Raw genomic sequence first — 23,194 nt, 5'->3', positions numbered from 1 at the left:
ATACCATTTATAAAATATATAAATAATTATCGGCGCTTTCCATTACCGCACAAACATGACCCAATATCGCTAAAATTGCTTAACCCAATAGGTACCACACACAAAATAGTATGATACCGCACAGACTTATAAAAGTATATAGCCTAATTCCACACAAAAAATGGTACAATACCGTACAAATTTATTAAAACCAATAGAAATTGAAAAATAAATACAAATATTACGTACATAGCATTAAATTCAATTCCATAAAATCAAAATACACAATCCAAATTAAAAATTAAAACTGTGTGTTGGGTACATCAAAATAATTAAAAATAGCATCTTGCAGATGTATATAATAGTCACCATACACGTCCCGTTTTCGTACCTGTGTCCTATTGTCCCCTGGGGAGTCTTCAGGACACTAAAATGTCCTATTTTCAGAAGGTATACCAAAAATTAACGAAAATCAGAAATAAAATTTGTGAAGTGGCTGGAACTGAAATTTCTGGGTTACAGACGTTACAGTAAAACCAGATGGCTCGCACTAATTCTTGCTATCAAAAGAGTTTTGCAGTTAATCGTACCATTGAAAGATTATTTCTTTATAAAAGAGTCCAAAAGTTTCAAAGAATTTCTCCGAGTGTTCAAATTCCGTTTTTTTTGCCTTGTGAAAAGTTTATGACTAAATGTGTGCGCACGCATGGAATTATATTGGGATATCCAGTATATTAAAATCTGGTGCTGTTTTGCCCTATACATGTCTTGCACAATTGTATACCTGTATCAATGATATTATACGTATTAGCTGTGAGAGTTTTACATTTTTCACCTCCCCTCTATTCAATAATTGATTAAAGCCATTTTTATGAAATCCAGAGTTTTAAACAAGAGGTAGGTAAACGTCATACCAAGTTAAAGTAAGTAGGTGTGTTTATTGCATACTAAACATGAATATTGAATTTAGCTATGTAATTGCTCTAATTAAGATATGCAATTCCAATTCACATGGTCTTTTTATACCGTGTAGGTATTTTCTTTCAAACACGCATTATCGAACGTTGTCCAAACACAATGTACGACCGTATAGGTCAGATTCCGCGTCTAACCTTCCACAAAGATCTCCTACAATGACCATCCTTGAATAATAATCGAATAATATAGGCGGAATTACGGCACTAGTATTGGGGGCTATCTACTTTTAAGTTTAAATGCAATATAATATGATAAAGTTGCAAAATGATTTAGTGTTTTATGTTTAATAAACCTATTGGTAAATGTAGGTATCTATTTAAATGCCGAAAATGCGAAGAAGTTATTGTGTATTTAAAAACTTTATACTATTTTAAATTTAAGTATCTAAGGCTATAAAGTTTGAAAACGTGATACCTACAATGTTTCTCCAAAGTTGTTCTTAGAGCAATTTAAATAAAAATATCCTAAAGACATTTGCTCACTTTTATTTGAACGGCATCAGCCACTCCTCCTATACGCCTGCAACCCCAGGATTTAATGTTTTCAGATACCAATTCAGAGTTGTTATGTTTAAAACATTTGTTTTATACATTTTGTTAATTGTTTAAAACGAATAGACCATATGTTTAAAACAGTGGTAGGTACTTAACTCTTATTAAACTTTGATAGTTTTAAGGAAAAAAAGAAAACAGAATTAAAAATGTAAGTAGGTATGTGACTTGTGGCCGGCCCATTACTCGCCGGAACTCTCGTAGTCTCGTGGAGTTATAAGAAATCTTGTATTACATAAAAAAAAATTTTTTTAGGGATTTCTAATTTAATATAATTTGCACATTTTTGTGATTTTTACGTATTTTGTCAAGATTTGAACTTTAAATAATTATAAAAAAAATTATAACTGGATTTTTAATATTTTTCAAATGTCATTGTAACAATATAATAGTATAGGAACCATGTTTTAAATTGTCAAGCTTTTTTTATCCAACAAATGTTTTATTGACATGAAGGGGGATGCAAACGTGTAATAAGAAATATGCGTACCTGGTACGCATAAATATTTAATATTTTTAATTCAAAAAATGTACTACCTTATCAAATTATAATTAAAATAAACCCTATGTAGACGACGATTGACGAAATGACAAGACGAATGGACGAGTGACGATGAGTTGTGGACAGTCAGTATGTATTATCTAAGTTATCACTTATCAGTATTATCAGTAGTATGTTATTCTGTGACAGTATATTGATTACAATATTATGATGCCGAAATGCCGAATTGGTGAACTCCGGTTTCCAATTTCCGGAGACTTAAGTTAAATACTATAGTATTTGCTATAGTACAGAAATTAAAAAATCTGTATTTTTGCATTTTTGACAAAGTCTTGAGAGTTGAGAGACTTCTAAGTGATTTCTGCATCTACATCTTCTGTATTGTTTTACATATATTTTTGTTTAAAACCTTATTCAGTAATACATATTTGCTACTTGTTACATTTTAGCAAATAATGGCAGCAGATAACTATCGATTCGCAGAAAGTAAGTAGATGAAAATATAGATTGATGTTACTATACTCTGTCCCATGAGAGATCATGCTGCGCACCAACCAAAACTGGTTACCCACTCGACACCGAGGGGTGATGTGCAGAACCGGCATGTTCTTTTGTGGGACAGGGTATTGTAGATATGATTTATTCTTAGAGTAAAAGAGATGATTACATTTTTGTTTTAAAACTATAATACCTACCTATCTTATATTGCACTTATATACTTACTATTAGGTGGCTACATTACTTATTAGTTATTATAATTGTTTGGCATCCCTATAAACTGAATGTTAGTAATAATAATATCAATAATAACTGATAAAACAATGGAAATACTTAATTATTATTAAATATTATATAATATAATAATGTATTTTAATTTTGAAACGTGTAAAATAGTTGACCATGTTTTAAAATATTAAAAGGCTAAAGTAGTAGAATAATTATGTGTAACATGACATATATATCTACTACCTAGTCCAAAACTGTTTAAAATTAATTTTTTTTTTATTAGTTTGAGTCAAAAATGAATAGTCATTACATTTAAGTACCTAAATATATATTTTTTTAATAGGTGATAGTTTACTATGTTATCATGGACCAATGTTGTATGAAGCAAAATGCTTAAAAAGGAGGAAGGCAAATGATGGTAAAGCACAATATTTTATCCATTACAAAGGCTGGAACAGTAAATGGGAAGAATGGGTTGATGACAATCGAGTATTGTCTGTTAATGCTGCCAATATGAACAAAATGGCATCATTAAAAGAAATACAGTAAGAAATAAATTATTAATTACTATTTATTTTGCGTATACCCTAGTTTTATTTTTGTAAAGAAGAACACATATTTTTATGTTCGTTGCTCACGAGTCAAGACGTTTATTGACAATTTGAACAAAACTAATGATAATAATAATTATTATTATTTATTATAATAAATGTTAACATAATAGTAGAAAATAAATAAATATGGTAACATTCATAGTAGACTGTATAAATGAAAATTACCCAAAAATACTCCTCCATTAAGGACCGAAGGGTTGTTCTTAAGTGTACGTTTAACAAAAAAATAAAGTGGTAACATATGAGATATAAATTAAATAACATCAAATATATTTATTTATTTTTTATTTTATTTATTTAACGCCAAGCAGCAATTTATAGATACATTGTACAATTAGTAGATTAACATGAAGTGATAATAATGAAATAAAATACATGGAAAATATAGTTATAATTATAGACTTAAGTTTAAACTTATACTAAACAGCGTTCAGCTAGAAGAGTACATGCTAAGGTAAAATAAACTAAAGACAAAAACATTCAGTAGAGATAAACAATAATATAGTCAGCCAAAGATCAGGAGCTATTAAGTAGGCGGAGCATTCTATCTAATGGATTATTAGAGGAGTAGTTAGTACGGTGAGAGGAGACAAGGTATAAAGAGTGATTTCTAGTGAAATGCACAGGAACGCGGAAAGAGATTGAGGACAGAAGGTTAGGGGCATCTATTGAGCCGTTGAGGAGGGAGGTGATGAATGAGAGATAAGCATCGACACGACGAGATGCGAGAGTAGGGATATTTAAGGAAGTTCTAACTGGTAGGTAATCATGGGGTGGGTGAGCAATATTGAGTATAAAGGCGGCGTAGGAAAGGAAGCGGTTTTGGACACGCTCTAAACGTAATTGGTCCTTGGCTAGATATGGGTACCATACAATCATAATTATTATAACTAGGTAATGATTGATTAATAGGCAACTTGATTCATTTTTTGATGGGTCTTGTCAGCTTGGTTTCAGCAGTACGTATTTAAACCTCTTTTACTTGGTTATCATAGGTACTTGGAAGCAGTTGAGTTATTCTGGCTAACAGCCACTGTGTAGGTGAAGTCTGAATATCTTTAACTACGACAAAGTTGCCCGCTTGTACATTGGGTTGAGTGAACCTCCACTTAGGCCTGATCTATAAAGAACATAAATATTCTGATGTCCACCATTTCCAAAATGCCTTTTGAAGTCATTATATGAGGCTTTACCTAGTCAAACAATTCATAGGAACATCCGTTTATTCTGGTTCGGGTAAGTCTAGAAGTGGCCTTTCTATCAGGAAATGTCCAGGGGTTAAAGCTGAATAATCTGTGGTATCTATCAAGTGGTCTAGAATTTAAGTAGTTACACTAAAGGTAGTTGGCGCGTTTGGAATGTCCAAAATTTAAAATTCTTAGTAAAATTGAAAAGCGCAGGGAAAAACAAAACAAAAAAATTAATTAAAAACTGGAATTTTTACGCAAAAATGTTGTGTAATTCTAAAAAAAACTACTATAGATATTAGCTGAATGGTAATATTAGAATTTTCTATTAATTATAAAATTTTTGAAATAATTTGACTTATGCTAAACTATTTATAGGTATATGAAATTATCGATTTTATTAGTTTTTTATATTAATGTCGATAAAAATATGTTTTATTGTGTGAAGAAGAGTATGATGTTTTAATGTTCATATTTTACATGCCTTGTTGCTTGAACATTGATATTTTGTACCACAGAAAATTAAAAGTTATTCGTTAGCATGTGTAGTTGTCTTAGTCATTTTTTTACCTTTAAAAAGACCATTAACTTTTAGCTGTACAATATCAAGTGCATGTATTTAATTTTAAATGAACATATATAGATTCTGCCACAATGGCAACTCAGTTGACTTACAACCTTCTATTTCCTAAAACTGTCTTATGTTATTCGGTAATCTATTAGATACTATATATATGTACTAGAATTGCATCCCAATATTCTACTGACAGTTATAGTACCTAGAGCTGACAAATGTTTTCTAGTAATGTCAAAAAGATTTCTTAAAGCGTTCACCGATTCACCATAATAACTGGTTGTGATAATAAGTAGTGAAAATGTTTTTGTACTATGAGTCGTTTATTATCATACCGGCTAATGAGAAGCGACCATGCTTCCTCATAGCTGAGAGCAGTTGATGATAGGGTTGCTATGACTTCCACTGCTTTACTTTGTTGGCTGGTCTTCAAGTACTAAATTGTATGCACATCATCAATAGTTGTATTATTATGAGCTATTGACATAAATTGATCACGACAAGAGTACTATTCAAACTTGCTTCAAATTTAGGTATATTAATGAGTTTCATCAATTGATATACATTGTTTTCATGCGGTAATGTTTATGCTTTAATGTCTTCTTTTGATCTGTATATAATACGTGTTAATAAAATGAATTTAGTATGTGCATAAATGCCACATAATTTTCTTCCAATCCTTCTATGTAAGTATCAATCTTATCCTTTTCAGCAGTTAAAGTTAATTGCTCAAAATCTTTATTATAAATTTCATATGCTTGTTCTAACATTTCAAATTGAACTCTTGTTTGAGCCGAGTTCAAGTGAGACACAGACAGATGATTCTTTTACTTGATGATGATAACGATTGACTGATGATAGTTATAATAATAATGCTAATAAATGGTTGATAATAATAGTTGATGATAAATAAATATAATACAATTATTAGTGGACTGTATAAATTAAAATTACCCATCCACTATTAGTTACTAACAATTCCAATTTTTACATATTACATAGTTCAAACACAAAAAAGAGTGGATCAAAACGTTCTATCACTATAGTTAAAGAAGAAACAATACGCAATGTTGTAACGCCTCCATTAAAAGGAAAAAAACGTAAATATTCAGAAATGTCATCAGAATTAAATCAAATAGTAAATGTTCCATCGCCAACCGAACCAAAACCAAAAAAACGAGGTAATTTATTTTTAACTAAATAGTTATTTTAGGCCTTTATAAAAAAAAATTTTCTTATTAGGTCGTCCTCCAAAAATGATAACTCCTAAAATTGAAGAAACTGAACCAACAAAATCAGTTGATACAACTATAGTAACTGAAACAGAGTTAGCTGAATCAACTGAAGAAAATAAAGTGATTGACAAAGCAACTAAAGAAGAAGACACTGCAACAATAGTAGACACTGCTAAAAAAGATAACACTCCCAAAAAAGAAAACACACTTAAAAAATATAATACTCCTAAAAAAGAAAGTGCTCTTAAAAAAAATGACATTCTTAAAAAAGAAGACACTATTAACAAAGATGCCACTCCTAAAAAAAATGCCAATCCTAATAAAGAAGACACACCTAAAAAAGAAGACACACCTAAAAAAGAAGACACACCTAAAAAAGAAGACACTCCTAAAATAGAAGATGATCCTAAAAAAGAAGACACACCTAAAAAAGAAGATACTCCTAAAAAAGAAGACACTCCTAAAAAAGAAGACACTCCTAAAAAAAAAGACACTCCTAACAACGAGGACACTCCTAAAAAAGAAGACACTCCTAACAACGAAGATACTCCTAAAAAGGAAGACACTCCTAAAAAAGAAGACACTCCTAAAAAGGTTGGAATAAGTAAAACAATAGACGAAGCAACTGAAGAAGTTTTAGATTCTAAAAAAGTGGAAGTAAATAAAACTATTGAAGCTACTAAAGAAGAGGAAGAAACAACTAAAACAGCTGATGAAGAAATTAAAGTACATGAAGAAGTTGAAAAAGCTACTGAAGAACTTGAAAAAACTAAAGTTGTTGAACCATGTGAGGGAACTATAAACATTGAAGGAACTGAAACAATTAAAGAAGATGAAGAATCTGAAACAGTTGAAAGAACCAAAGACATTGAGGAAACTGAAACTGAAAATGTTGAAGGTATTGAATCGATTGAAGAGTTTGAAGCTGAAGACCATGAAGCTGAGGAGTTTGAAGCGGAGGAGTTTGAAGGTGAAGAGATTGAAGGTGAAGAGATTGAAGGTGAAGAGATTGAAGGTGAAGAACTTGAAGGTGAAGGGCTTGAAGCTGAAGAGCTTGAAGGTGAAGAGTTTGAAGGTGAAGAGTTTGAAGGTGAAGAGTTTGAAGGTGAAGAGTTTGAAGGTGAAGAGCTTGAAGGTGAAGAGCTGGATACATATTATGGAACTGAAGAATTAGAAGAATCTACAGATGATGAGAGATTATCAGATGAAGAATCTGATAGTGAAGAAGCTAAGGAATTTATTAGAAAGATTACTGAAACTTATATCAGAATTACAAAAGAAAAAGAAATTGAAGAAGCTAAAAAAAAAGAAGAAACAGATGATACATTTACTGTTCCAGCTCCAGTAGTAAAAATAACACCAAAAATCATCGTACCAGAAGTAATAAGACGAAGAATTGCTTTTGATTATCAAATGGTTGTGAACAGGAATCAAGTGAGTAACAATTTATTAGAGTACAAATTGAATAATTTAGTTGGACTGGTTTGCTTCTTTTTAGATATTAAAATTTTCAAAAACACACACTATCAATCGTTTGATCAAAGATTTTCAAAATTCAGACCCTGAATCTTCTGAGTAACTATACAACTATTTCTTTCCATTTTACAAATATCATTATTATTAATTTATATTATTTTTTTAGTGAAAATGAAACCATTGGTCTAACATTCATACAGTATTTCAATGCTCTTATACATAGACGATTATTGTATACACCAGAAAAAAAGATTAAAATGCGTAAAAAGGTAATAAAAAATGTGGAACGAGTGCACTATGCAGTTTAGCTCCCAAGCAATTTTTGAAAATTAATATTTTCATGTGTTGTTTTGCATGCTTAATTTTATTGTACTTTCAAAGAAAATAGCTCAAACTTCATTTGGAAGTTATAGTCAAAAAAGTTTTTAAAATTTTTTTTAAAAATTGTGTTTTAAAATACCAAACAAATGTTGGAAATGTTTATTTATATAACTTACTTCACGTTTTAATATAATTTCTTACCTAAAACTAAATTCTAAATATCTTTTTAATATTACATAAGTAATTCTTGTAGTCCCAGTTATTATTTTAAAATAATAATGTACCTACATCTAATTTTAAACTTGACATTTTCAGCAAATGTTGATATTTGCTTTATTTATACATGGTAAAATGTTCTAAATATTTTGGCTCTTTTTCTTCTATATAAAACACATGCAATTTTCATTTTTTTTTCAATATATGTCAATAAAAAAAATTCTTCTTAAAGAGTTAAAAAAATAATAATACAAGGTTCCTCATAAGTTGTTACTAAAGCCATTGAAAAAAATATAATATTTAAAAAGATATACCTAATGACGGTATAACTTTTTTTTATAAGCATTTGAAGTTCAAATGTTGACAAAAATTTTCAAAATCATGAAAATTAGTAAATTGTTTTATAAGTAAGAATATCTATTTTAATTATTTTGTAGAAATTCAAAAATATTATTCATAGAAACTTGAAACTTTTAAAAATATTATATTTTATACACACTACGACAATTTCAAAACATTATAAATAATTTTAAGCTATTGCCTATGTTTTGTATCACTAACCTATTCTCTCTATTCTACAGTAAGGTAGTATTGACTCAAAAGTTAATAACAATAATAAACATAATATATTACTATACTATTATAATAACTAAAATATAATTAATGCAATATTTTTGGAAAAAATTATTTGAATATACTGTATTACTAATTGTAAAATAAATTACTAGATTAGCAATATAAAATATAAATTTATAATTAAATATAGACCGATAGTCTATCTTTGCTCAGAATCGTTTTTTATATGCCTGGTATTATCATTATATTCAAATTGAATACATACATTGCACTGTTTTACTTAATGACGAGTAATACTCGACACCTTCTGTACAAATAAGCAGTTACCTACTTTCTACCTTTATAATTATTAATTATAAAACTATTTGCTCCATATTATTAGTAAAAATAAATTATAATACATTTTATGCCTTTAAGTAATAAATATATTGACAATATCATTACAAATAAGAACTACAGTTTAATATTGGCTGGACACACTTGTGACCGTGGAACTTCTTATATTCTATAATTATTATATTTATATTAATGTTATAGGCATTGAAAAGTTTGAAAACCGATTTGAAGGATGGTGAAGTCTTCGATTGTAGTAATAACTTATATCCTCGAAAATTATGGCATTTGGTGTATGGACCTTCATATCTAATAAGATTATTTGGTTTGTATAAACATATAATATTATTAGCTTTACTCTCAAAATCATAACAAATATTTTTACATTTAATTAATAAATATTAAAAATTACTAACAAGTAGGTAACTACCATGGCCATGCATAGACAACAATAATGAATACTGGTCTCTTATATATTATATATGTCCATTTTTATTTGGAGGTTCTTACAGTAGGTAAAATGTATCAGTTGGACTACATACTAGTTAGAAAAATATGTATATAGAAATCAGGTAAAACAAAGTAAAAGTTATCCAGAAGTCAATTTATTCAAACCTTAATCTTGTAATCATGGAAATAAGTTTATGGTTTAAGAGGACTTGATACTCGCATGTGTTGTCTCCGTCTAACAACTGCATAACATAGCTAACCTAACCTACGCTCAGAAAAACACGTGTAGTTCCGTTAATTTAAAAACTAGAGTAAATTGACCTCTTATGAAATCTAAAGGTAAGATTATTATTGAGACAACCTCATGAGCTTTTAATTATATTTTAATTTTTAAGCGAGTTATGAATATTTTAAAATGTACAAATAATTCACAATTTTAAAATACTCATAGCTCGCTTCAAAATTAAATTATAATAAAAAGCCCATGAAGTTGTCTAGATAATAATCTTACCTTAAATAAGAGGTAAATTCACTCTAATTTTTAAACTAACGGGGCTACACGTGTTCTGCTTTGCGTAGAATTTGGTATGTTACGCACTTGTAAGATGGAAACAACACATGCGGGTATCACATCCTCTTAAAATGTCTATAAGAATTTAGAAACCAAGAAAAAATGGTGTTTAGAAAAACAGAAACAAGAAGACAATTTTATGAGGAAGTAAATTAAATAATACAAAAAAAGAACAAACCAGGGAATGATGATAAGGATATTTAGAAAATGTGCTTAAAGTACAACCACAGAATAACCTTTTGAGTTTAACATGGGTTCTTATGGGGCACAGATTTGCAACACCTGATATTTCCCATTATGCTTTGTTTCTTGCGAGACTGTTATTCCGAACAGAGGCAATTAACTTTATCCTAACAAACTTGTAATTTTCAAAGTAAAGTTGCAACTTGCAAATGCATGTAAACATTAGCAAATCAGTGTGACCAGACAAGAATAATTTTACATTTTTGTCATATTCATGGGTCCACTAATATTTCAACAAATTAAACAGATTTTTTAGTGCTCAGCGAGTGCTCCTTCTGGTTATTCTGTGGTACAACCACAAAAACAGCTGATGAGAATTGAATAAAATCTATAAACCCATTGATTACCACCAATCTGGTGAAACTATTAAAAACCAGAAGAAACTATACAAATGGAAAAACTGAAGAAAATAAAAGAGGGTACAAAAGATACAGAAACATTTTAAACAGAGAAGCTAAGAGAGCAAAAGAGGAATGGTTAAAAAACGTGTGCTCGTCTGTAGAATACAAAACCCCCGAAGCTAAAAATGAAAATTATGACTATATCAGACCTGCCATCATGGGGGAAGAGTTTGACTATCAATGAAAAAACTAAAATGTAATAGAGCTCTGGGGGTTGATAATCTGAAATTCTGGTGGTCTTAGAAATGAAACTGGAAATGAAGACAAGTACTGTATTTCAGCGTTTCTTAAAATGTGTTTAATTCCAAGGTTCTGTAAAACTCAAGTGGTTTTACAAAATATTCAAAAAAATTACTTTGAAAAATCTATATTATTATATTTCTATATTACATTATAGACAATTACAGTCTGAAATTTTACTGTATTTTCTATTTAGTAGTTTAGTTTATAGTTTAGTTGCCGTTTATGGCCATGTCTTGTGTACCCTTCTTTTTTGATAATAATTTAGTAGTTTAGTAGGGGTTCCGCATAGAAAAACACTGTTTTGTGTTTTGTGATTTCAAAAAGTTTAAGAAACACTGCTGTATAGTATAATCACAGATACCTATTTAACCGGTGAACTGCTTGAAGATTTCAGAAAATGAGTAATGATAACCTATACCAAAGAAGAAAAAGGCAGAAAAATGTGAAGAGTACAGAACTTATTGTTCTGCCTAATATCCCATACGTCAATGATTTAAAAAAAAATAGTACACAGAAAAGAAAATAGAAGAGAATTTAATAGAATATCAATTTGGGTTTAGAAATAATAGAAAAACAATGGAAGCAGTCTTGAGTCTAGATAAATCGTAGAAAAAATTTTCAGAATAAATAAACTCATATAATATATCACCTTTGTAGATTTGGAAAAACAATTGACAATGTGAGATAGGAAAAACTTTTTCATATTCGGTGGTGGATAGGCCCACCAGGAATTCGGGATTTTCCCTGTAGGTCCTATCCTGTGTTGATGTATGGGGGCCCTAGGACCATTTATCAAGTACTGAACCGCTTGCGTGAGGAAGCTTGAAAATAATTTTTTGTCACGCCTGCACCGAAAGTTTGGTTTTCGATAGCGGTTGAAGCGTTGGAAAGCGTGCTTTTTCTGTCCAGCGGCTGGTAAAGTGGGTATCCCTAATAGTGCCGGGCAGTAAAGTGGAAATCCCCAAAAAGTGCCGGGTGGTAAAGTGGAAATCCCCAAAAGTGCTGTGACGCGCATATACCCTGCACAAACAGTCACTGAAATCTATACCACGGTCGTCGGTTCCTTACAAATTATAAACTTTTGGTTACATCTCATAATCATATTATAAACTCCATGCGCAACGCTTAAAATAAATAAAACCAAATCGTTTCTTTCATGAAATATATATTGTTGTCGTATAATTATAGTCTAGTTGTTGCATAGATCCCTGCATTACCTTTGCCGTTATCGATGAATGCAGGGGCGTGACAAAATATAGTATGTGTGGCTCGTGCGGGAAAGCAATTTCAGTCTTGGGCAAAATTCGGCCCTCGCCTGCAGCTCGTGCCGCACACGTCGCCCACGACTGAAATAGCTCATTTCCCGCCCTTGCCACACAATTTACTATCAATAAAGATGCAAATTGACCAATTTAATATTTTTAACCACTCTACAAGAAAAATACCATATAATATACGCTTTTATAGTTTTTAATTTTTTTTTTTTAAATATGTGGTTTTTAACGCTGATTTTGAAACTGTTTAAATTTTTTTGCGGAAACCATTACTTTTGAAGTTATAGTCATCCAAAGTTTGCAACACTACTTTTAATGCTGCGCGGAGGGACTCGTGTTTGGTGTTTTTTCGATTTTTTTGTCCGAGCGCAGCGCAGCGAGCTAGTGGCAACGGTTTTTTTTTTTTTTGTTAAATTGAGGACCGGTGGAGGAACCGCGTTAGCATTACTTCCCCTCCGGACAACTAGTGGCAACGTTAGCCGATTATGTTCTTTTTAACAACTATGTTTAATTCCGAGGCCTACCCAAGGTGGTTTTACACAGCAAATCGGGGGATATTTTTGATTTTTTTGTCCGAGCAATATTCAACTTTTTTAAAAAAAATGCTCGTTATACGAAAAAAATGTAGTTTTTGACACCCTAAGACACACATTTTGGAAGAAAAAATTCAATTCTAAGTATTTTTCTTAAAAAAATGCGAGTTACGAAAAATTTAGTTTTTGAAGTGTTTCATTAATATCTTCAAAACGAAGTTTGCCCGGGCTTTTTTTTTACATTCCTAAAAAGCACCCTTAAATACACATTAAAAAAAAAAAAAATCTTAAAAATTGAAAACATACTAAACCAGAATCGTTCTCAAATCTGTACTAAGCCTATCCGCCACTGGCCATATGGGTACATCAAAGACAAAAAACATAAACTATAATATATTTAGGGGATTGGAAGCAACGTATATTTTTCTTGTTTTAGACCTAAAAGCCTGACAAGATTACGCATCGTTAAAATAATCAGATTTCAATTCTGTAAAAGGATTTGAGTTTATCGACCTTTTTCTAGGTTTTTCTAGGAAATCGATTTTTGATATTTCTTCAAAAATAAATCATAGTTTAGTTTTTAAATTTTTACATTTACTTTAGTATCTTTTTTAAGAAAGTTGAACAGTTATTCTAAAATCGACTTCCACAATAACCTAAAAAAAAGGTCGATCAACTCAAATGTTTTTACAGAATTGAAATACGATAATTTGGAGTTGATGTATTTTTGTCAGGCTTTTGGGTCTAGATTGATTAAAATTAGTTTCTCGTTGGAACAAAATATTTTATTTCATCAAATACAATGACATGTTCATGCGCGTTCGAACCGCTAGTTGTTTCCCGGAAATTATAATGAACATCGCACCGTTGTTGAATATGTGGGTAGTAGTGGTGGCGCGCTGGACACTCACACAAATGTTTATTTACTACTCACACAACAGCACTACGCGACGTCACCTGATAAACTAATTGCCTATAGTATACTCCTTAGAAACAGAGCGCTCTCAGCCCTCGTGGTAAAGGTAAATATAATGCATATATAGAAGCCAAAGTACAAAAAAAGGGTACGACAAGGGTGTATTATTATCCCCATTATTTAATTTTGACAGTAATGTTATGAGATATGAAGATATAGAAGGGATCAAGATTGGCACGGTGCTAATTGAGATGCTGCAATTTGTAGATAATATCGCTATGATAGCAGACAGCGAAGAAAAATAATAATAAAAAAATAATGATACGCTTCAAAAAGAACATAATATGAATATTAATGAGGCTATGGTAAAGATACTAGCTTGTAGCAGACAGCAAGTAGGCACCAACATAATTATGGACAATAAAAAATTGGAAAATATAAACAGTTATCCATATCTTGGTAGCAAAGTCACAAGTGATGAGAAAAGGGCCACAGACATAAATTGTAGAATAGGCAATAGCAGAATCTAAGCAAGTGTTTCAAAACTAAAAAACTATAGGTACCAATTACAAATGCAATAAATATAAAACTTAGAAAAACACTTGTATGGAGCGAATTTGTGGATAAAAATAAAAGTAGGATAACTGAAGGAAAATAGAAAATTTTGAAATAAATAGAAAAGATAGGTTTTTATCATATTTTATACTTTATCATGTAAATTAATGTAATTATGTATTTTGTTTTTCAGTTTTACTTCCTGAAATTGTGGCATCCTATAGTTATTTAGAGGCGGATACAGCTATTCTTATTGAAAAGTTTGAAGTTTTTATGAAGTAAGTATTAATTTAAAATTAAGATGAATTCAAATTAATTTTTATGTAAGATAGAAAATTATGGTTTACTATTTGAGTTATTTATTCAACCAAGAGTTTACGTAAACATAAACTTATTATCACTTAAAGCAATTTTTACACTTACTTATAAGTTACTTTCTAGTAAAATAATATATATTTTTTTAAGAAAATTTGAGTCAATAATGGTTTATGACAGAAGATTATCATTTATAGGCACACACTTAGCAGTGCCATCCAACCTGGTACTTTTTAGGTATTATTATATATATATTTGTTCTTAGTAGGTCTTTAGGCCACTGTTTTTTAGTTTTCTACATACATCAAGGTGAAGGAAAATGGATGATAGTTGTTTGATGAATGGGTTACTGTGAGAGATTAATTCAGTAAAATTTGGCTAGTTGATCTAGGGTAAGAATTTGTAGGTCTTTATGAAGATTTTTTTTGTTAAATACCAAGGAGAGGACGTTATTAGTCGTAAGCAGATAGATTGAAATGTGTCTGAAGTGTTTTAGTATTACAGGGCTTCGCAGAACCCTATAACTGAATACCGTATGACCAAACTGGTTGAATTATTGGCTTGTATATTGTATAGTTTGTTGTAGTCTAAAGTTTTACGCTTAAGTTTACATGTGTGGGATACAGGTTAGGAGTTTATCTAGAGTTAAACCAAGATGTTTAATTTAAATTTAAATTTAAATTGTTTGGTTGTTTAATTTAACAGGTGACGAGTGGATATTTTTAAGTGGGAAGGTTACTTGAATATATTTAGATGAATTATTGATTTTGATTTTCCACCTGTTCCCCTCAAGCTAATCATATTTAAATGTATTAAATCATATCACTGGCCGTAATGTGGTTTTCGTTAATATTTTTTTATGAAGTTATACTTAATTGTCTATTTTTAGACAAATATTATTCAGCTTACACATTAATGGCTGCCATTAGATCAGTCCAGTCTAGGCAATATTTTGAAATAATTTATAGTTATATTTTGTAAACAATTTTTGTTTTCAGGTTTATTGCAGTCAATTTTGATCAATATTTTTCAGACAAATCCCAAGATTATATTGAAACAAAATAAGAAATCGATTATGATGTCTTTGAAAAATATATTATATTACATTACGGAATAACTAAACTATTAATAGTTAAGTATTTGATAAATATAAAGCATAATTTGTGTACTGTGTACATTAAATATTTTATAATTAAAATAACAATACCTTGATTGGTTTTTAATTTTGGTCAATTATGATAATAGTTATAATATAATGTATGAAATAAAATAGTCATAATTTTTTAATACCAGTGTCTATATGATTTACCTATTTACATTTTATCCTAGTAAAATATTTAGCATGTCTGTCAGGTGTTAGTCCCTATAAAAAAAACTAATTTTATTGATAAAATATGGATCGTGTGGAGTCCTCAGCTTGGAACGTGATATTGTAAGCATAAAATATAAATGGGAATATTCAGTTATCTGGATACTAGAACATCTTCAAACAACTATTTTTCTACATCTGTATTATTTTAATTATAAAATTATTTATATTTTAATCTGGTATCTAATCAATAATATAAACAGTAGTCACTATATAGTCACCATTATAATATTATTGATTCAATAATAAAACCTATTTGAAATATATTAATATATAAAGAAATTAAAAGTGGTGATTTTCTGTCAGTCGCACCAGGAAGATGTTGTTTTTCTGCAAGGTCTAAGTATCTACTTGATTCTGTATAGTATCAATAGGTACACTTTATTTCAAATCCAGATTTTATTCCATTCTTTTTATTTTTATTTATTTGTAATATAAATGATGTAACCAAGGAATTGGGTAAGTATGGTTTTACTTCCATAATTTCCTGAATTATTATTTGATTAATTTGTTTAATGTATCAAACATTAGTTCATACATTACTATAAACCAAAAAACTAAAATAAATAAGTATTCAATTTTTTTTTTAAATCAGATGAATCATTTTGAACAATGCTATTTATAGCAAGGGCGTACCTAGGAATTTTTCAGAGGGGTCCACATTTTTTTAACATGTAAAAAGTATACAATTGGTTGTTTGCACCTTAAGAACTATAATTCTATCAATAAATAGGGGGGGGGGGGTCAAGACCCAAGCCCCCCTTGGGCACGCCCCTGGTGTATAGAGTAAAAGTATTAGGTACATAGTATCATGGTTTTTCTACAAAATATGAATTTGCATTAATTAATATATTATACTCCAGCATAGTATAAACAGGATAGGTATGAGAAGGATAATTCCCCATGACCTTCTTTACAACATTTATAATAACTTATAATACATAGGTATAAATCGGTAACCATAAATTATATTTTTAATAACCAAATAGTGTAATATGTTAAAAAATCAGGCACATACACCCCCCAAGGCAAAATCATTTGAGCTCCATTGCCAATGTGAGAAGTAAACCATGTCCCTACCAAAACATACCCAAGTTGACACATTCCATATCCAATCAACATACCTACATGGCTTCATGTTGCCATCAGTCTAGATGTGCCCCGTGCGAAACGGTTTACTTCTTTAGTGTAACTAACACAATATTTTAACTTGTAATTTTTCAAAACTAATTTTACCCATGCATATCAATTTGAATAAAAAAAATTAGAAAGTAATGAGCTACTTAATAAGTTTTAAAATAATTTACATTATAAACATTGAAATTTAATTCTTCTAAATAATATATAGATTTGTGATATTATTTGTATAATATATTTTAGTGTAGGTATGTAATTTGTTGCGTTTTTAGATATTGTATCCGAAAAAAAAAACGGAGAAATCTATTTTTGTACTGTATTGTATAACGTGTACTTATAACTAGAGAAAGAAGAAAGATTGTAAAATATTAAAAATTATATATTGTGATAATTTATTTGTTTTTCAGTTTTTTTTAAAATTAGTTTCAATAAAAATAAATTTATGATTATTATTTAATAATAGCTATGATGGAAAATATACAAATTCATATAAATTTAGGATTCAAATAAGTTGTAATATTATAACTTAATAAATAGTAATTTCATTGTATGTGTACAATAGTACACAAACACTAGGTACATTACACTACACTAAATATACACAAATTGATATTCTTGATAAACCAAAAGACTGGTTTGTCTTCTAATTATGCTTAATCAATTGTAATTATTTCTTGTTCTGTTGAGACTGGCTTGAACGTTCTAATTTTTCAAAATGTTTCCGAGCATTTTTTATGTTCAATAAAGTGGCAGCTGAAGGAATATGTGGATCAGACATAATAACCATAATATATGTATTTGTTGTAAATAAATCGATAAAAGCAGCAAAATTCGAATTTCTTACTTCCATGCTTTGGAATTGAGCAGCTACTTTGCTACAACTAAGTTTAAATTGTTTTATGATGTTCGAGACTTTTTCAAATCGATGAATATCACGTTGTAGATTTCGTTGACAATGGGAAATAACAAGGAAAGTTGCACGTTCAAACAATAATACTTCATCACCGTCCATTAGATCAGCAAACAATGTCAAGCTTTGTTCAAGTTCTTTAACATTTGGTATCAATTTATACACAATTGAAGACCAAGCTCTATATAACGTTTCATCCCAAATTGATGTCTTGAAACAAGAACAGTCAACTGGTTTGGACATATTAATTATTTCATTTTCCCGGTCTGAAAATATCTTGTCACGTTGATCTTCTTGCAGCAAATCCATTTTATGAATTAGACAAAATACCTTTGCAGACGGAGAATTTTCATAAATTGCACTAAGACAAGTCTCGTAGTATCTTAAATCTCTTTTAAGTTCCTCATCTCGACTCTCCACATCAAATACATAAATAAGCACTTCTACATTGCGAAATATGTTCTCTCGTTGACTGACAAAATAGTTTTCCATAAATGCTTCTTGTCCTCCGCAATCCCATAAGTTAAGCACTAGGTTCCCAAGAAATCTAACATGGGAATGTTCAACGTCAATCGTCGCACCCAATCGACTAGTGTCTTTGGCTATGTAGTTGGCAAAAATGATTGATCTCATGCTTGTTTTACCGGAACCGCTCTTGCCCATCAACAACACCTTTTTCTTCATTTCGGAACTTTCGACGCTCGCTAACGATTTTTACGAAACGCAACTATTTTTTGTTGGCCGAGACGTCGGTATTATTACCCTTACCGATTTCCAGGTCGTATGAACAGCAAAACAAAAAACGAACGAAATGCCGGTAGTTTCAATGGAATTTGGTAGGCAATAAGTACAAAACTACTAACAGTTAACGATAATAATTAATAGCAGAATAGCATAAATATTATACGAAAGAGTTTACAATTTGAAGCGTTGAAAAATTAAACCGATCCGAAAAATTAAAAACAAATCAGTGTTTACTGTTTATAGTAGGGAATATTGTCACACATCATTATAGATAATAAAGAAATTATTATTATTATTATTAATTTATTATCTATGATATGATATTCTTATTCCGTGGTAAATCGTAAATGGCACAGACTTCAGTTATATTGTTCTATGGTTATACTATAATTGTTCTGTGATACTCATATAGACGTATATTAAATATATAATATAATATAATATATAATATTACATATTTATATAATATAATATTTAATTATATTCTACTACTGTGGTGTAACACTTCAGACTTCTGTGGTGGTATTATCACAAAATCACAGAATTGGTGTGGTCTTATCAAAACTGGTATCACTTTTTTTTTATATTCTCATAAAACATATTGCTTTGATCGTCTCCTATGGTCCTATCGGCTATCGACTTGTCCTTCATAGCCTCGTAAGTAAAAAAGTAACATCATAATTCATAAATCATATTATATTAAATCGTCTCGGTCTCTGTGTTGCTGGTAAAAGTTACTTTTATTATATATTTACGATTTATATTCAATAACAATACAATATTTTATTTGCATGTTTTCTCTATTAGTATTTTGAAATAACTTGGAAGTAATCATGGCGACTGCAGAGCGTGTAAAACAGGATATGCCTCCAAAAGGTGGATATCGGAAGATCAATTTTGCTCGTGTGTTTCCTAAACCATTTGCCAGTAGTAAGTAAATATAAATATATAATTGTTACCGTTTACCACCAACATAAGCATTTTATTATTGATAGCTATCTTTAATAATTTATTTAACTCATACATGTATATATGTACCAGGGGTGGCCAGTGATAAGAGTTGCGAGCTGCACAACATAATAAAAAATAATATGAATAACAGGAAAAGAAACACTAGGTACCTATTACTATATTAGTAAAAATGTTAAGACACTTACTGCGGTTTTGCACCCCTGATATATAGGTAACGATAACATTTTTCTGTATATTTTGGTCAGGTTTTTTAAATTTAATTTGTTATTTAGTGTTTTCTATTACAATTTTCCATTTATTTATTTATTTGGTATGGCTTTCGTACAATATTCATGATAATTATTAGGATAAATATATAATATAAATAATGTAATAATACAATTTTACACAAGTTGCTACAAATTATAAAGATAAACAATTATATATAAATAGAATTTGATGAGATAATAATATGTTTAATAGTATAGAGTATGTGATAAACAGAAAGGATATTATGCACTAGTTCTGTAGGTGTTTTATGTCCAAGGATCTCATAAATTGCCCTGAGTCTATTGCAGCTCTGTGTAGTTCTTTCATACCACCTTAGAGAAGCCAATTAGAACATTCTTCGACAATGCGTATTGCAGTTTATTTTTCATACCTACACGTGCATTCTGGTAAAGGGTTAAATCTCCATTGTGGTTCATCAAATGTTCTGTTATTCTGTGTCCTGCATGGAGTCTCTTTAATACAACCCAATCCTTTAGTTTTCATAGGTCATTTTTTCATTTTGGCAATCAAATCATTAATGTCCTCATAGGTGTTTCAATAAATAAATTAATTAATGAACAAATAATAATAAGTAGTAAGTAGTAAAAGAGTATAAATGTTTTAAGCTAGGTACTTGTTCTACTTTTAATAAATATTTAAAAAAGCGTTAGTTTTTAATGATTTGTTTATTTTTATTTTAGGTAGAGCAATGGTTGGTACATATATAGTTTGCACTGGTGTTGGCTGGTACTTATACCTTTTAAATGACCGACTAGTTGATAGATATCAAGTTGAATCACGTAGTTCACTTATTGCTATAACACCACTATTAGATGCTGAAGCTGACAGAGAGTAAGTACTAGACAATTTAATTTTTTTTTTTGACACTGTTAATGATAATTTATATTTATATTATTAACTTATTACAGATATCTAAAACAATTAAGAAAAAATCGTGAAACCGAAGAAAAATTGATGAAAAATGTCAAAGGATGGAAAACAGGTACTTTATATGGTGAGCCTATATACAAGACAGTTGATAAGAAAGAACTCATTGAACCTGGTTTAAATGAGTATTATGTACATGCTCCCGATAAAGTATTGTATGACCGAGTATACTGGCACAAATATCTATAAACACGTAAGTATTGTTTTATTATCTTAAAAGTTATATTTATTTATTCATGCCAAGAAGACATTTTAATATAAAAAGTATTTTAATCTTAAAATTAAGTGTGTGAAGTATATGTATAGCTTAATATAAATACATTAAAACTAATTTAATATAAAATATAACTCTATCAATTTATTTCATTACTAAAGTGCTAGTTGGAGTTCAATGTTTTCATAGTTCTAATTTAAAGGATCAATATAATATAAGAAATTATTATGGTGTATAAGAATAAGATAATAAAATAAATCTAGAGACCTGGTATTAGATTTCTGAACTTTTTCTGATATTTACCTTATCAAAGACTTGAAAGCTGTTTATTGTCCTTTGAATTATTTTTTTGTATTATTTTTATAACCTTATTACTCTACTTAGGATGTTTGTAACAATGCTACACCATAATAATTGTAATTGATTTTTCCACACTTAAAATTTCAAATCCAGCAATTGTAGTTTATAGGAAAATCTGTAAAATTTTGTAAATATGAAATTACAAATTTATCATAAGATAATTGTAGAATACTATAAGAATAATCATTAAAACTTAATAAAATCTAAAGTCTTAAAAGGCATTTTAAGTTAATACATAACTCAACAGTTATTTCAAATAAACAGTAAATATGAGTATACATAACAGTATGAAATATACTACAAGAATTTGTAGAATTTTTTAAAATTAGTATTCAATTTAGATCATATTATAATAATAAATATTCCGAGATCATACAATTGAGATTCAATAACATGCTATTCTTACTTAAATTAGTAAATTAAGTTATAATAATAACAGTAATAATAGTTATGTATTATATAATAATAGTTTAATCTTTAGATTTAAATATATGTATAGTAATTTATACTCTAAAAGTCCCCACACACTGCAGCGGTGGGAGTAAAGTTAAATTGTCTTAGCTATGTCTTGGCCCTTGGATTTACCGCCGCAGTGAGCGTGAAATGTGTTCAGTAGCAATACACCGCCACCGCTGCAATATGTGGGGACCTTTATAAAATGCTTATCAAGTATGAAATTTAAAATTTAATATGACTTTTTATTCTTTTATTTCAATAGTATATTTGCGTAAGTAATTTTAATGTTACTATTTTACAGGTATGTGTGCAATTTCTACAAGAATGAGAGTCATTAAAATATTTGTCGTCTTACATGTGTTTAGATTCAATACAACAGTGTAATTTTTTTTTTTAATAGTAACATTATAAAAAATAGAAATAATAATTTATGTTTGTTACATATTTTTATTTGTAGCTTAATTAATTAAAATATCTAATTGGTAAAAATCGAGGTTAAAATAACAAAGTGTTTTTTAAACCTAAATTGATATTCTACATTGAATTAAAATAATAGAACCTTTGTACCATGTCAAAAGTAAATTTGTATCAAATTTATAAAAATATCTATAAATGAATTCTTAAAAAATTAAAACAAACTTATTTGTATTATGTATTTTTAAAAACGTTTACTAACATACAGTATATTGTTTCTATTTATAGTGAATTGTTCAGACAAATATTTTTAAGGTTTTCAATAGTCATTATCCTTTTACCTACAGCAATTTTACTTTAGAAAAGTGTTTTGGTTGAAGATATTATTATTATTTTGATAATATAAATCTATAAACATATAATTAATAACAGCTGTAGTTGTAACAAAAATAAAAAATATTATATTATAATAATTTATACAAATATATTATTTGTAATAACTAATAATATATATTTTCTTAATATTAGTCTGTATGGTTTGAAGGAAGAACGTACTAGTGTACACTATACCCTATACTACTATACTAAAAGTTAATTTACTTTTCTTGAGAATAAAATAGTAATACTAATAAAATATGTGAAATGTTAATTC

The 23,194-nt window shown here is 29.2% G+C and overlaps 3 protein-coding genes across 4 annotated transcripts; 2 read left to right on the top strand and 1 right to left on the bottom strand.

The window, feature by feature from the left end:
• The first annotated feature begins 2,210 nt into the window (after positions 1 to 2,210).
• LOC132943196 (muscle M-line assembly protein unc-89-like) lies at positions 2,211 to 16,056 on the top strand. The gene is made up of 9 exons (XM_061012062.1): positions 2,211 to 2,496; positions 3,080 to 3,281; positions 6,114 to 6,292; positions 6,354 to 7,780; positions 7,845 to 7,921; positions 7,989 to 8,091; positions 9,473 to 9,593; positions 14,648 to 14,732; positions 15,768 to 16,056. The coding sequence occupies exons 1-9, from the start codon at positions 2,466 to 2,468 to the stop codon at positions 15,832 to 15,834; spliced, it is 2,292 nt and encodes a 763-aa protein (XP_060868045.1). The 5' UTR covers positions 2,211 to 2,465; the 3' UTR covers positions 15,835 to 16,056.
• Positions 16,057 to 17,638: 1,582 nt separating this feature from the next.
• Positions 17,639 to 19,165, bottom strand: LOC132943199 (ras-related GTP-binding protein A-like). The gene has a single exon (XM_061012072.1). The coding sequence runs from the start codon at positions 18,867 to 18,869 to the stop codon at positions 17,943 to 17,945; it is 927 nt and encodes a 308-aa protein (XP_060868055.1). The 5' UTR covers positions 18,870 to 19,165; the 3' UTR covers positions 17,639 to 17,942.
• Positions 19,166 to 19,432: 267 nt separating this feature from the next.
• LOC132943200 (NADH dehydrogenase [ubiquinone] 1 alpha subcomplex subunit 13) lies at positions 19,433 to 22,783 on the top strand. 2 transcript variants are annotated; one of them, XM_061012074.1, is made up of 5 exons: positions 19,433 to 19,586; positions 19,737 to 19,859; positions 20,852 to 21,002; positions 21,080 to 21,291; positions 22,430 to 22,783. In XM_061012074.1, the coding sequence occupies exons 2-4, from the start codon at positions 19,763 to 19,765 to the stop codon at positions 21,285 to 21,287; spliced, it is 456 nt and encodes a 151-aa protein (XP_060868057.1). In that variant the 5' UTR covers positions 19,433 to 19,586; positions 19,737 to 19,762; the 3' UTR covers positions 21,288 to 21,291; positions 22,430 to 22,783. The 2 variants fall into 2 exon arrangements, with proteins under 2 accessions (XP_060868057.1, XP_060868056.1); XM_061012073.1 differs by having other exon boundaries at positions 19,504 to 19,656.
• Positions 22,784 to 23,194: the final 411 nt, after the last annotated feature.

The sequence above is a fragment of the Metopolophium dirhodum genome, chromosome 4, assembly GCF_019925205.1.
Source record: "Metopolophium dirhodum isolate CAU chromosome 4, ASM1992520v1, whole genome shotgun sequence".
NCBI classification, from domain to species: domain Eukaryota; kingdom Metazoa; phylum Arthropoda; class Insecta; order Hemiptera; family Aphididae; genus Metopolophium; species Metopolophium dirhodum.
This window is presented reverse-complemented; position numbering and strand designations above follow the sequence as displayed.